This window comes from Notolepis coatsorum, assembly GCF_963971535.1.
Source record: "Notolepis coatsorum genome assembly, chromosome: 4".
Taxonomy (NCBI): domain Eukaryota; kingdom Metazoa; phylum Chordata; class Actinopteri; order Aulopiformes; family Paralepididae; genus Notolepis; species Notolepis coatsorum.
The window spans coordinates 124,402,030-124,418,286 of record NC_140168.1 but is presented as its reverse complement, the minus strand read 5'-3'; the positions used below and the strand labels follow the sequence as shown (position 1 = coordinate 124,418,286).

At 42.5% G+C, this 16,257-nt stretch overlaps 1 protein-coding gene across 1 annotated transcript in view; it reads right to left on the bottom strand.

Moving 5' to 3' along the window:
* The window catches only part of bfsp2 (beaded filament structural protein 2, phakinin), a gene marked incomplete at its 5' end in the record, with an annotated part of 67,058 nt that overhangs the window by 20,331 nt on the left and 30,470 nt on the right, over positions 1 to 16,257 (bottom strand). Inside the window, 2 exons of the mRNA XM_084312980.1 lie at positions 12,999 to 13,234; positions 15,327 to 15,455. Of these exons, the coding sequence (XP_084169106.1) occupies positions 12,999 to 13,234; positions 15,327 to 15,455 (365 nt within the window). The remainder of the gene's footprint in view (positions 1 to 12,998; positions 13,235 to 15,326; positions 15,456 to 16,257) is intronic.

The following is a 16,257-nucleotide window of genomic DNA, read 5'->3' as shown; positions in this document are numbered from 1 at the left end:
AACGGAGATCATCTAATTTCATGTGACCTGCAGAAATCATTATGACCTGTTTGCCGACGAGACTCTTAGTTAGACAGTTGTTTTTTGTTGTTGTCATGACTTAGGAAACTGCGTTGGAGCTGAGTTGAGGTACTATAGAATGTCCTAACTTCAAAACCTGGAGTGGACCCTTTCTACCGTTTTAGTGTGTAACTGTCTATAATGTGTGATAACGTTTTTTTTTTTTTTTTTTTGTGTGGCTGAGAAAGAAAAAAAAGAAAGAAAGAAAAAGAGATTGGAATAGTGAGATATACAGCCAGCTGGCACTCACATCTCTCCTTTGTCTCTTCTCTCCCACGTACACCTATGTATGTACCTCTCTCCTTTGTAGTTTCTCAGGGGGGGGTCCTCCATCTCTGTGCCAAACTAATGCCCGCCGGCCCTACTGACCACTGCCCAGTGAGAGGAAGCTGTGCCCGGAGAGGTATATGCCTGCCAGCCTGCTCTGGCCTGCAGCTGGACACGACGACGCAGCTATGAGCTACATCAGACACTGCCCAACAGCTGACCACAGCTGGGCCATCACTGGCCGAATCACTGGCCGAATCATTGGCCGAAGATAAAGAACTAAGACAGTTCAATCCTAACTGCGATTCATCAACAAGCTTTTAACGTCGGAGGATAAGACAGTTAGCCTGTTTTCAGTTGTGAAAACGAACCAGGGACAGTGCGAGAGAACAGACCATCTGCAACGACCGAGGGAACCATCAGACTGGATTGGCCCGGGGGCGTTTGGTGGCAGAGAGGGGGGGACCTACCTGAGATTCAACAACTGATTAAGAGGCAAGTCTGACCCACATCACATTACATTATCTCAGAAATATTAGGTAATAATGTACTGAACTTTGTTCAGAATGGAGATGTTTTTGCAAATTGTAGTTTTGTTTTGTTTTAGCTATCTGAGGGAATAGCCTTGAGCTTTTCCTCTGCTGGGAGATTCCAAGCACTGTGCAGTTTGCAGTCACGTGTTCTTGGTGTTAATCTGTTTTCGCTCTACTGACAGAGTTTTGATACAAAAAAAATTTGTTTTGAATAAGGGAAATAATTTTTCTGCAAAATACTCTCCTGTGTTTTTTTTTGTGATTCTATTTTTCAGCTTGGTGGTGGGAGAAATATGGCATTGACAAAACCAGAGGCTGGACTGTACTATTGAGTCCTCCGACCACGTCTGGACATTTGCAAAGAGACGCTAATGATGGTTGGCTGTTATGGCAACTTCTCTTTTGCATGTGACACGGGGTCTATGCAGAGGACCTTTTGTTTTTTAGATAATAAAAATAGTTTATGCTGAGTTATTATAATTTGTGTTATTTTTCGTTTAATGATGATAATATTTGTTGTTGTCTTTATGAAGTGATAATGATTGTGATTAATTATCAGATGGGGGAACTGTCGTGGAAATATATTATCATGTTCTTATAGATCTGTGTTGAGATATCATGTTATACAGCTTGACTCTCAGTATGACCAGCTTGACTGGTTAATGTGTGTATGTCTCTTTAAGAACACACTCTGACATCCCACCAGTCATAACAAAGTTGTTGTTGCTCCCAGTGACTGAGAACCATTTTTGTTTACCTTCATCATCATATCTGATATTATGTTATGACTGACAACTGTGTATTTAACATATGTCTGAAACAGCACTCTCGGTCAGTCTATGGCCAGACGCTAGTGGGTTAACATATTGTCTCTGACTATAGACTGTCCTTTCAGACCTGGCCGCGGTGAAATAACCTTTCTTCTTATTGTTAAATAAACTTTCTTATCATTAATAATGACTCAGAATGATTTGTAAACGGCTCAACGTTTAGTCCTTTAATATTTCCCATTACAATGGTTAGGTGTTAGATGGTTCTAGCATGATGGCCGTAGGTTCCATGGAAGTGTTCCAGATGCTGCGGTGAGTATTGTGTTTTTACTCGTCATCTATTCCTCATAGATTCCTCATCATTTTTATTTGTTTTACCTTTATTTACCAGGGTAGGTTCTCTGATCACGGATGCTCTTTTTCAGCTACGCCCTGCTTCACATTCACACAGTTCCATTCACACCTGGGAGCTGCCCAGTACAACCACAGTCTGACACCATTGGCCACTGAGCCAATTGGCCTACCCCCCCCCCCCCCTCACAGTAAGCTGTGGTGTTCCACAAGGAAGCATACTAGGTCCGCTACTGTTCCTAATTTATGCAAATGACATGTCGTCAGCTTGTGAATGCAACTTGTTCCTGTTTGCGGACGACTCAGCCCTGCTGGTCTCTGACAAGAACAAGTTACAGGTTGAAAAAAAACCTCAGATCAGAACTAGGCAAAATCTGCATATGGCTCGCTGATAACAAATCATTACACATGGGCAAAACAGAGTCCATTCTCTTCGGTTCAAATAACAAACTCAGCAAGACCGACGGCTTCTCAGTTACAGTGGGTGACAATATTGTCACAAGGAAAGAAGATATTACCTACCTGGGTTCCATCCTAGAGGCAAATCTTTCCTGTGACAAAATGGCATCCAATGTAATAAAAAAAGTCAACCAACGAACTCGATTCTTGTACCGGATCTCCTCACTGGTAAACAAGAATACCCTGAAGACTCTGGCAGGAGCACTCATTCAAGGGTACTATGACTATGCTTGCACCTCATGGTACCAAAGCACCTCAAAGGCGCTAAAAACAAAATTACAAACATCTCAAAACAAACTGGTCAGACTACTGCTTGACCTTACTCCTAGAACCCACCTCACCCCTGCCCACTTTGACAACCTAGGATGGCTTAGAGTAGACAACAGAGTACAGCAACTTGCAATGGGCCTGGTCTACAAGATACACTACACGACCAAGGTACCCATGTACATGTCAAAATACTTCCCAAAGGTCAGTGAATACCACGATCACAACACCAGAGGGAGCTCCACAAATCATGTTAAACCCAGATTTGGCTCAAACAAGGGACTAAACACATTTCGCAATTATGCCACATCAATGTGGAACGCCCTACCCAAAGCTGTAAAGGAATGTGAATCACTACCCACTTTCAAAAACACTCTCAAAGAACACCTACGGGAGACTGCAATTCGAAACTGGCCCCTGTAAATGTCCTAACACAACCCCCTCCAATGTACAGTAAATTACCAAGTATGGTCTTGTCAATATTCCAATGTACAGTTTTGTTTGTATAGTTGTACAGTGTCCCCCACCCACCCCTCCTACCCACCCCCCCCACTCCTACCCAACCCCCCCCCTCCCCCACCCACCCAACCACCTCCAATGTACAGTCCCCCCCCACCTACCCAATCCAATGTACAGTTTCTACGCCAAATGTATATACTTTTTTTTTTTTTTTTTTTACTCTTTTTGTATCACAAACAGTACTGTATTCGCAAATCTAGTATGTCATAAATGTATAGATGTAGCAGTACTGTCTATCTGTATGTCATGTATGTCATATATGTTACGATGAATTGAAAATGGGGGACCCTGATGTAAACAAGACGAAAGTCTTTCTCTGGTCTGCATCCCCTTAACAATTGTATGTATTGAGCTGTACTGTACTGTACCCATTCTGCAATCTGTTAATAAAGTTTTCAATCAATCAATCAATCAATCAAGCAACTCCACTGGAGCAGTTGGGGGTTAAGTGCCTTGCTCAAGGGCACCTCAGCGGTTGGTGTTAAGGGTATGGGAGAGAGTTATTAATTCACTTCCCCAGCCCAGATTTTTCCTGCCGGTCCGGGGGATGGAACCTGCTTCTCTAACCTTTAGGCCACGCTGTCCCAGGCCATTGGACGTGGGCACAGACCACCCACCAACGAGCCGACCATGAACAAGTCCACTTGTGCACATCCCAAGCTCATATAAATTTTCTTTAAGGGCAACTTATAATCAAGGAACCTATGTGTTCAGGTGTCATTTGTAACATGTTAGCTACTGTTTATGTCTGCATTAACCCTTTCACTACCACACTACCAAATTGTTTACCCTTTCACTGCGACAATACATAAGGTTAACCTTTTCACTGCCACACGACAAAGGGTTAACCCTTTCACTGTGACAATACATAAGGTTAACCCTTTCACTGCCACACGACAAAGGGTAAACCCTGTGAGATCATTTAACTCTGTAGTAAAGCAAAAACATTCGTTATAGCGTCTGGCTCTACCAAATTAGCCTCTTTTGCGGCCAATGTCTCCGAGCAGAGATCCCTTTGGCCACATAGAGAGAATGAATCGGTTATTCCTCAATCTGGTAAATTAGTTGAATGTTGCTTTGCAGTGGAATTCCCCTTTAACTAATAACTAACTACTAACTAACACATTTTTTTTGAACAAATGTTTTTTTATTTTTATTTATTTTTTGACATGACATACAAACCTTTACAGTAGAAATCCACTATTAAACACATACATGCTCTTACTCGTTCTTCCCCCCCCACCGGACCCCCCTTGAATACATCCATTATTCCGTTTGATACCAAGGGTTAATAGTTCATATAATGTTTTATCCTCTCCACCACCCCTAACCAGATTTCTATGCTGGCTTCATTAATACCTAGAATTCGTGCGGTAGATATCTCCAGGTAAATCACATCAAGATATGTAAGAATCCCCTCCGGCACATTTTATCAGGTTGAATCCAGCGTGATGCTATTAGCTTTTTGGCAGCCGTAATACCAGACAAGATTAGCCTCTTTATGTGTACAGAGTGGGATAACTGAGAGACATCATTCAGCAACAATACAGAAGGCATTACAGGTATTGTCAAATACAAAAATCCTGATAATAGTGTGGTTATTTCTTCCCAAAATATCTTAACAGGCGGACATTCCCAATACATATGCATAAATGTACCATCATCACCGTTTGTACATAAGGAACATCGAGAGTCTTGTTTAAGCCCCATACGGTTCAATCGAATAGGAGTTAGGTAAGTCCTATGAATAAAATTAAGATTAATCTGTTGATGATCCGGGTTACGTGACGATAGCCGAACGTTTGCCCAGACCAGTTAAATATATCTTGATAGCTACAGAAACCCCGTTCGTTGAAGATATCTCCCAATGTATGTATGCCATTCTTTTCCCATTTGGGAAATCTGATAGGTTGTTGTACAATAAGGAGTGTATTGTTATTAAATATGGGAGTGTTTATGCCATTTATGTTGGTTAGTAAAAAAAAATTGTGTTTCATGCCATATCCGGATCACATGTGTAATAAGAGGGACAAATTTCAAGTTGCATTGCTTAATTGATAGGTTGGTGTATAGTATACTACATCCTGCAGTCTATGTGGTGCCACAATGTTTTCTTCTAATGTTCTCCAGGATACAGATGCTTGAGAATCAAACCAGGTGATCAGTGGTCTTAAAGAGTACACTTTAAAATAGTGGTAGAAGTCTGGAAATGCTAAACCTCCGTCGGCTTTGTTTCTCTGTGCGGTGGATCTTTTAATTCGTGGAGGTTTGTTGTTCCAAATACATTTATATGCGGTGGAGTGTAATTTTTTCCAGTAGCCAGCAGGGGGGGGGGGGGGTGTAACGGTAGCATTGAGCTGAAGAAGTTGATTCTGTGTAAAACATCCATTTTAACTATTGATACTCGGGCCTGTACTGAGTTTTTATGTTTTGACCACCTGTCAAAGTCATTTGTGATCCTTTCTTGGATTCCTGTATAATTATACTTCACTGTTTGGCATATAGTGGGGAATATTTCAACTCCAAGACATCTAAAGTGTTCTACCATTTGTATATTTCCTGGAATGTGTTGTTACTGAGGAGAGAAACCAAACAAGTGATCCCTACAGTCTGCTCTGCTGTGCGGTGAATAACATGTGTTGCCCAAGCCTCCTCTGTTGAATGTGTCGTTACTGAGGAGAGAAACCAAACAAGTGATCCCTACAGTCTGCTTTGCTGTGCGGTGAATAACGTGTTGCCCAAGCCTCCTCTGTTGAATGTGTCGTTACTGAGGCGAGAAACCAAACAAGTGATCCCTACAGTCTGCTCTGCTGTGCGGTGAATAACATGTGTTGCCCAAGCCTCCTCTGTTGAATGTGTCGTTACTGAGGATCACGCTCAACATAGGGGCCCCCCCGGGCTGTGTTCTGAGCCCCCTCCTCTACTCCCTGTACACACATGACTGCGTAGCACAGCGGAACAACAACACCATCATCAAATTTGCTGATGACACAGTAGTGGTGGGCCTGATCTTTGCCAACGACGAAAGGGCCTACCTGGAAGAGGTAGAGAATCTGTCACAGTGGTGTCAGGAGAACTGCCTCTCCCTGAACGTCAGCAAAACAAAAGAGATGATTGTGGACTTCAGGAGGTCGGGGGTCAAGGACTACAGCCCCCTCAGCATCGACGGGGCACCGGTTGAGAGAGTGAACAGTTTCAAGTACCTCGGAGCCCACATATCCGAGGATTTGACATGGACCACACACATTGACAGTGTTGTGAAGAAGGCACGACAACGCCTCTACTTCCTCAGGCGCCTAAGGAAGTTCCAAGTCAGTCAGAAGATCCTTAGGAACTTCTACTCATGTACAATAGAGAGCATCCTGACTGGCAACATCACCTCCTGGTTTGGGAATAGCACTGCACAAGACCGTAGCAGACTACAAAGAGTGACACGTTCAGCCGAACGCACAATTGGAGGGGGGCTTTCCACCCTCCAGAACATTTACAACAAGCGGTGCAAGGGGAAGGCTAAGAGAATTATTAAGGACTCGAGCCACCCGAACAACTGCCTCTTTGAACTGCTGCGGTCAGGCAAGCGATACCGGAGTCTTAAGGCGAGCACAGAAAGACTCAGAAGAAGCTTCTATCCCCAGGCCATCAGGCTGCTAAACGAACAATAAACACTATGCAACAACCATCAAATGCACACAGCACACACACCCACACGCACACACTCACTTAAACAAACAACACACTGCAGCACCCACTCTCCACACTTTAGATCACACAAACACACTTTATATTTATTGATAAAGGATTTGCACTACAACTCGTACACCTACTGTAAATTGTACCTAAATTGCACCTCATCCCATTTCTGCCTTGCACTATATAGTATTGTATATTATATGGTAACTCAGTTACGTCTATTCTGCATCGAACATTGTACATATGTCTATACTGAACACTGTGACCTCATTTTTTTTTTACTTCTAATTTACATGCTATACTATGTTATTTTATTTCATACTTATCTTGTCTTGCACAGTCTCTGGAGCGTAACAGTAAGAAGCATTTTGTATAAAAGTATTCTGTACTTCTGTATGACAACTATTAAAGAAACTTGAAAACTTGAGGAGAGAAACCAAACAAGTGATCCCTACAGTCTGCTGTGCTGTGAATAACTTGTGTTGCCCAAGCCTCCTCTGTTGAATGTGTCGTTACTGAGGAGAGAAACCAAACAAGTGATCCCTGCAGCCTGCGGTGAATAACTGACCCAAGCCTCCTCCTGGCCTGGATATTAGCAAATAAGGTAAATACTTTTATGTTGTGCTTTGCTGAAAAGGTAGAATTGTAATATTTTGAAGGGGGAATGTTGCGCAAACAACCCCAAGACAGATCATGTTGATATGAAATGTTGCAATATGAAGTATGTTGCAATATGAAATGCAATTTCAAGAAGAATGACGAAACAATGAAACGTATTGCATAGGGGTGGGAATCGCCAGAGATCTCGCAATACGATACTTGGGCCGCGATACTCGATATATTGCGAATGCTATATATATATATATATTCTTTTTTAATCAATTTTTTATAAAAAAAAATTGAACTGCAAAGTAAAACTGTCAACATGTTTTATCTAATAAAATAAAGTTCAGTCTGTTCATCTCACTTCAATAATTTTTATTGCAGAACATGGTATTTTCTCAAGCAGAGGGATGTAAACACTGTAATCTGTGTTGCATGTACCTGACAAACTGAACTGTTTATATTACAGTCATATTCCAACTTAACTGAATGCACATGTGTGTGTGTGGACTACTGTACTATTACAGGTATTGAAATGAACAATGCAACTTCCTTATACAAAAAAAAATATATATATATATTTTTTATGAATAATTAAATATCGATACTTGGCGTCCCTGTATCGATCAGTGTTGGGCAAGTTACTTTAAAAAAATAACTAGTTACAGTTACTAGTTACTTCTTCCAAAAAGTAACTAAATTACTTACTCAGTTACAAATTATAAAAGTAACCAGTTACTTCAGAAAGTAACTATTGCGTTACTTTCAAATCATTTTTTTACATAAACATGCACAAATCTAAACTATTTTAATGTTGCTGTGGGACAAAGTGAGACTAGCCTCCAATCAAATGCCATCTATATGTAGATATTATAATTACTATGTTCATATAGTGGATCAAAAATAGTAACTCAGTTACTTTAATAGTTACTTCATTTCAAAGTAACTTCGTTACTGTACTAGTTACTTACACCCAAAAGTAATGAGTTACTGTGAAAAGTAACTATTTAGTTATTTAAAAAAAAAAATTGCTCAAGTCCCATGCCCCATATACTCAAAATCGGTTGATCAACTTGACAGTTTCCATTCACATCACCGAACTCTGCTAAGCAATGTGGTCTAGAGCGTTTCATTATATATTCCCTCCCCGCTGTATGTATATTTCTCTCCCACCCACCCACCCCCTCCTAATGTACAGTCCCCTCCCCATCATATGTATATACTCTGTCAGGATCTAGGGGTAACAGCACTGTATATTTGAATACCGCTTATGTCACAAATTATCAGTACTAAATACCTATATGTCCCTATGCCATAAATGTCATGTATGTTGTGTATGTCATAAATGTCTATATGAATTGAAAATGGGGGACCCTGATGGAAACAAGACAAACGTCTTTCTCAAGTCTGCATCCCCTTAACAATTGTATGTATTGAGCCATACTGTATTGTACCCATTCTGCAATCTGTTAAATAAAGTATTCATTCATTCATTCATTCATTCATTCATTCATTCATTCATTCATTCATTCATTCATTCATTCATTCATTCATTCATTCATTCATTCATTCATAACCATCTTGCAGCGTTGTTTAAGATATCAATCAAAGCATTGCAACGTTAGAATAGTTAGGATATCAATTGTGCATGAAAGGACTATATTTATATTGTTTGATTAGTATTATGAGATTCCCTGGCAGATTTCGTACAGTCAAAATCCGTTGATCTTGAGTTTCAGTGAACACATTGCACTCACCAGTCTGCGGTGGTCGAGATGTAACGTTAGTCCAGTTGACTCCAGCAGCCCTTCAAACTTGTTCTTTATCTCGTTTCCATGTTGTATATTAATTATCTCTCCAAGTAGTTGCTAAATGGTTTGTTAGTTCGTTATTACTGCGTTCTTATTATGTAGATTCATAGCGAGCGTCCTCTTGTTGTTTACTATAGAGAGCGTCTATTTCTTTCCGTAGCCTCATTTCTGGTTTGCTCATTTCTGATTGGCCAGTGGCCACTGACTGACGCTGTCTGGCCAGAGAACGTCAGAGAACGTCAGTCAGTGGCCAATCAGAAATGCGCAAACCAGAAATGAAGCTACGGAAAGAAATAGACGCTCTCTACAGTAACCGAAACAGGCGAAATAAGGACGCTCGCTATGAATCTACATACAAAGAACGCAGTAACGAACTAACAAACCATTCAGTAACGTAAGTAGCGTCACTGAATTTAAAAAGTAATGCGTTAGAGTACTATTTACGGCAAAAAGTAACTTCGTTACTGTAACGCGTTACTTTGTAACGCGTTAGTCCCAACACTGGTAACGGTACACAGAAGCCACGGTTCGGTACGTACCTCGGTATTGGGGTCACGGTTCGGTACGAGTTCGGTACAACAGAAAATAAATATTTATAATTATTATGATTAATATAATTACATTTTTTAATAACTTTTTTAAAATATATTATATTTATGATCATTATTATAATTATTATTATTAAATAGAATAATTTTCTATAGGCTTGCCGTGGTAGTCAGTGATTCTGGTGTCATTCTGTGTTCAGGCATCCAGAGTAAATTAATTGCCTACTGCCCCTTTAACAACTTATAGGCTTGATAAGTTTCACTTTCCCTTCTAGAGAGGATTTAACTGCACGAGACTAAATACTAGAGAACAGATGACATATTACAGCAATGGCAGAGGATTATTTGGATTTAACTGGAGAGGAGCTCAGATGATCAGTCCGAAAAAGTATGTTTCTTTTTTTTATTTGATCAGCGGGGGAGAATGTTGTTGTTGTTTGTTGGCGACGTGTGTGTGTGTTTCTGCGATGCGCTGCATGTGTGTGTGTTTCTGCGATGCGCGGCGTGTGTGTGTCTGCGATGCGCGCCGTGTGTGTGTCTGCGATGCGCGCCGTGTGTGTGTTGGCGATGCGCGGCGTGTTTGTGTGTGTTGGCGCAGAGATCTGTCTGATGAAAAAAACTGCTTCAATCATACAGTAGTAACGCGCAGCATTTTCTGGCAGTAACGGTAACGGCGTTATTAAGATTGGAAGAGTAATCCGTTAGATTACGCGTTACTGAAAAAACTAACACCGTTAGTAACGCCGTTATTTATAACGCCGTTATTCCCATCACTGGTATCGATACAGTATCGCAAAGCAAAACGGCGATTTTGTGGGTACTGTCTCGCCTTAACACTTTCGCGGCCACTGGGATGAGTCTAATTAATCTCAAGAGGACCGGGATATGTAAACAGACGTGGGGCTGTTTGTAGAGCTAAATCTATACTTTATAGTATTGCTATCTGTCCATTCTCATTGTGAATTGAGACCATAAACCGTCCCTTCAAAATGGCTTAAAGAATCTTTTTTTCATCAATACGTTCTCATTTTATAGCGCCGTGAATATAAGCATTATACCGGAATTTGGTCTAGTATATTTCCTGGAAGCCGAGATAATGGGCTAATAGCTAATAACGTTAAATCCAATGGCATTTTGGTTATAGATACGCTCCAGTTAAAACTCAAACTGCATATGATCGGCACGATCTTCACGCATGTATGCATGAAGGGGGGGGGGGGGGGGGCGGGGGACGTCGTTTCTGATTATTGATTACCAATAACCGTATTAGCCTCATTAGCCTCATAGGCCCTCATTAGCCATCAAAACAAGGCCCGATCGGGATGTACTTTACGTGAAAAAGATCTTACCGTGGTCCGGTGGGATCCCCCTGAGCATTTCCCCGTTATCGATCGCCATCTGGTAGATCGATATGTCCATTGGCTGATGATAAATCCCCTTATTGCATGGTGAAATCTGCGATGCAAAACGTAATCCAAGCTACAGGCTGCAGATCCAGAATCGAGCTAACATAAAACTCCATTGAAAGTAAAAAAAAAATAGTCCACCGTTCGGCCACAGGGAACACTGCATTATCGCGATATCGCCCCTAAGAGGATCTGGCCGGTATTGCACCTTCTCGAATTCAAAGAGTAGGGTATATCTGCAGTGCCGCTCGGTGACCTTGAATAGGTTATTAAAATGGAATAAAAGCAATAACAACTTGCCACGGATTTATCCGTGCTTCTGTCCACAACGGGTGGAATCGAAACACGGATATATACGTTGTTCGTCCCCATTGTGTTAAAGAAGACGTGTCCGGCCCATGGGGACATTAACGTGTGTTGTCGGGCCTTACAAATACATTTGATTTGATTTGATTTATGTAAAACGTGTTTGTAACACGTAACATGTGTATGTAACGGTTGTGACAACGTCACCTCAAACTTCGAGTGGGAGTCGAACCCTGGTCTCCCACACCGCAGGCAGCAACACAGACCGCTATACCAAGAGGTGAATCCACTTCTAAGTGATGTATTTATGCGTCTTTTGAGGATGCGAAAGTGAGTTTAACCCATAGCACCGCTACTCACCCCAGCCCTTCTTGACTGCGCTTCACGATACCATCCGTTACATATATAATGTGTGTGTAACATGTGTATGTAACGTGTGTATGTAACGTGTGTGTAACGTGTGTACGTAACATGTGTATGTAACATGTATGTAACGTGTGTATGTAACGTGTGTATGTAATGTGTGTATGTAACACATGTATGTAACGTGTGTATGTAACACATGTATGTCATGTGTGTATGTAACACATGTATATGACATGTGTATGTAATGTGTGTATGTAACGTGTATGTAACGTGTAACATGTGTGTGTAATGTGTGTATGTAACGTGTGTATGTAACATGTGTGTGTAACGTATGTATGTAATGTGTGATGTAACTCATGTGGCGGGGTGGTAGCGTGTGTATGTAACTCACGTGGCGGGGTGGTAGCGTGTGTATGTAACATGTATGTAACTCACGTGGTGGGGTGGTAGCGTGTGTATGTAACATGTATGTAACTCATGTGGCGGGGTGGTAGCGTGTGTATGTAACTCATGTGGCGGGGTGGTAGCGTGTGTATGTAACATGTATGTAACTCACATGGTGGGGTGGTAGCGTGTGTATGTAACATGTATGTAACTCACGTGGTGGGGTGGTAGCGTGTGTATGTAACTCACGTGGCGGGGTGGTAGCGTGTGTATGTAACTCACGTGGCGGGGTGGTAGTGTGTGTATGTAACTCACGTGGCGGGGTGGTAGCGTGTGTATGTAACTCACGTGGCGGGGTGGTAGCGTGTGTATGTAACTCACGTGGTGGGGTGGTAGCGTGTGTATGTAACATGTATGTAACTCACGTGGCGGGGTGGTAGCGTGTGTATGTAACTCACATGGTGGGGTGGTAGCATGTGTAATGTAACTCACATGGCAGGGTGGTAGCGTGTGTAATGTAACATGTATGTAACTCACGTGGTGGGGTGGTAGCGTGTGTATGTAACATGTATGTAACTCACATGGCGGGGTGGTAGTGTGTGTATGTAACTCACGTGGTGGGGTGGTAGCGTGTGTATGTAACATGTATGTAACTCACGTGGCGGGGTGGTAGCGGCTCTCCTCTCCGTCCAGGATGCCGTGGTACGTCCCAATCTCCTGCTCCAGCCGCAGCTTGTTGCCCATCAGCGTGTCGTAGTCGCGGCGCTGCTGGTCCACGTCCGCGCGCACGTCGCCCAGCTCGCCCTCCAGCTTCCCGATCACGGAGCCCATGTTCTGCAGCTCCATGTCGTGCCAGTGCCTCGCGTCGCCCAGCGAGCTCTCCAGACCGCGCTTCTGTGGGGTTTGAATGAATGAATGAATGAATGAATGATTTTATTTCGGTCTTCTTTTACAAAGCATAGTAGTAGAACATTTAAAAGAAACTAAAATAATATATAAAAATTACTGAAAAGGTGTAGGCTGAAGCCGAAGCTTATAATTGCCTACCCTTTTTACATTACGTTATTTACACATACCGACACGAGATGTGCAGTGAGATGGAGGTGGCCACGCTGCCCACCTCGATTGTGCAAAGATACAAATTATAAAATAAAGTAGACATGATAAAGCATATTTTAAGGTTTTTTAATATTAAAATATATTTTGTTTTTAAGAATTGTAAAGGATAGGCTAAAAATAAGCCTGTGCTTCAGCCTACTGAGTTGGGATTTTGTGTGTGAGCTTACTTTGAATATGTATATTTGTGATTTTTTCTTTTTGTAAGTCCACACAAGTGTGTTTTTGTGAAAAATATGCATTCATTTATTCATAAAAAAAGTAATACAAAGAAAATACAATGCTAAGCTTAAGAATAAAGGCAATAATATACGCATTTATATATATAGTATATATGTATCTGTTTTTTTTTTTTGTTTTTTGTTTTTTTTAAGATTTTATTTTTTGCGTTTTTATCGCTTTATTTCTACTGGGCAGTCCAGTAGTGAGAGACAGAGGAGGAATGGGAGACAGAGTGGGGGGAAGACATTCGGCAAATAACGACGGGTTCGGGAGTCGAACCCGGGTCGGCCGTGTCGCCCACTGGGGCGCCCTGTTTATTTTTTTGAGTGACCTTTTTGTAGTGTATTTGTGTGTGGGGTGTGTGAGAGAGTGTAAGTGAGGATGTGTTGTGTGTGTGTGATGTTAACCGTCTGTAGTGTGATAGTAAAGGGTTAACCTTCTGTAGTGTGGTAGTGAAAGGGTTAAGTATAATGTCAAAGATGTCCATGTGGCTTTAATTGTTCCCAAACCACAGTTTAAAAGCCTAATCCCGATCCAAATGTAAACAAAAGGGTAACCCACTACTTAAAAACACGAAATAGGATATTAGAACTTTTTTCTTTTTAGACCTCAAATTGATTAACTGGGTTCTTGATACAAGGACAGTATGTGAAGCTAAACCTGAAGTGTTAGTGCATTTTATAGCTGTGGAAGCTTTGTTTAATGCTTGATTTAGATCATCAAAAACATTTGCACCAAGCCAGGTGAAAAGTGTTCTGTGGTGTGTATGTAACGTGTGTATGTAACGTGTGTATGTAACGTGTGTATGTAACATGTGTGTATGTAATATGTATGTAACATGTAACATGTATGTAACAGGTATGTAACAGGTAACGCACCAGGGCTATGATGGACTCCGTCTCGGCCTGGAGGCTCTGGATCATGTGTATGTAACATGTATGTAACACGTATGTAACAGGTATGTAACATGTATGTAACAGGTAACAGACCATAGCTCTGATGGACTCCGTCTCGGTCTGGAGGCTCTGGATCTTGTGTATGTAACAGGTATGTAACATGTATGTAACAGGTATGTAACATGTATGTAACAGGTAACGCACCATACAGTAGCTCTGATGGACTCAGTCTCAACCTGCAGGCTCTGGATCTTGTGTATGTAACATGTGTATGTAACATGTATGTAACAGATATGTAACACATATGTAACTGGTATGTAACGGGTAACACACCAGGGCTCTGATGGACTCCGTCTCGGCCTGGAGGCTCTTGATCTTGTGCATGTAACATGTGTATGTAACATGTATGTAACAGGTATGTAACATGTATGTAACGGGTAACGCACCAGGGCTCTGCTGGAATCCGTCTCGGCCTGCAGGCTCTGGATCTTGTGTATGTAACATGTGTATGTAACACGTATGTAACATGTATGTAACGGGTAACACACCATGGCTCTGATGGACTCCGTCTCGGCCTGCAGGCTCTGGATCTTGTGTATGTAACATGTGTATGTAACACGTATGTAACATGTATGTAACGGGTAACACACCATGGCTCTGATGGACTCCGTCTCGGCCTGCAGGCTCTGGATCTTGTGTATGTAACATGTGTATGTAACACGTATGTAACATGTATGTAACGGGTAACACACCATGGCTCTGATGGACTCCGTCTCGGCCTGCAGGCTCTGGATCTTGCAGCCGGCATCGTTACATTCACTCTTCAGAGTCTCCAGCTCCTCCTCCTCCCGGCTCAGCTTACTGTTCACACACTCCGCCTGCTGCAGGTCAGAGGGCAGAGGGCAACACAGAGGGCAGAGGTCAACAGAGCAACAGGTCAACACAGAGCAACAGGTCAGCAGAGGAAGTCTTACTAACCAAGCTGTTAACACATTCCCGGCCATCCACATATTAGGGACTTGGTGTCACATTTTCTTCGCTCCGGGCAGACTTTTCTGTTAGCCTGAAGCGAGGGCCAGGCCTGGACTGGCCATCTGGCATACCGGGCATTTGCACGGTGGGCCGACGCATCTTTGGGCCGTTATGATTTTTTAAAGTTTGGTCAACGACCGGCCCATTACTAGGCTGGGACAGTGGCCCATTGGTACTGACTGACACTGGGCTGGCCCAATCACATCTCTTACTAAGCACACCCCCACCAGTCGTGCAGGTACATGACTGAGAGGGGGGCTGGTACATGACTGAGAGGGGGGCTGGTATATGACTGAGAGGGGGCTGTGGTACATGACTGAGAGAGGGCTGGTACATGACTGAGAGGGGGGCTGGTACATGACTGAGAGGGGGCTGATACATGACTGAGAGGGGGCTGGCTGGTACATGACTGAGATGGGGCTGTGGTACATGACTGAGAGGGGGGCTGGTACATGACTGAGAGGGGGCTGGTACATGACTGAAAGAGGACTGGTACATGACTGAGAGGGGGGCTGGTACATGACTGAGATGGGGCTGTGGTACATGCCTGAGAGGGGGCTGGTACATGACTGAGAGGGGGCTGGTACATGACTGAGATGGGGCTGTGGTACATGACTGAGAGGGGGCTGGTACATGACTGAGAGGGGCTGG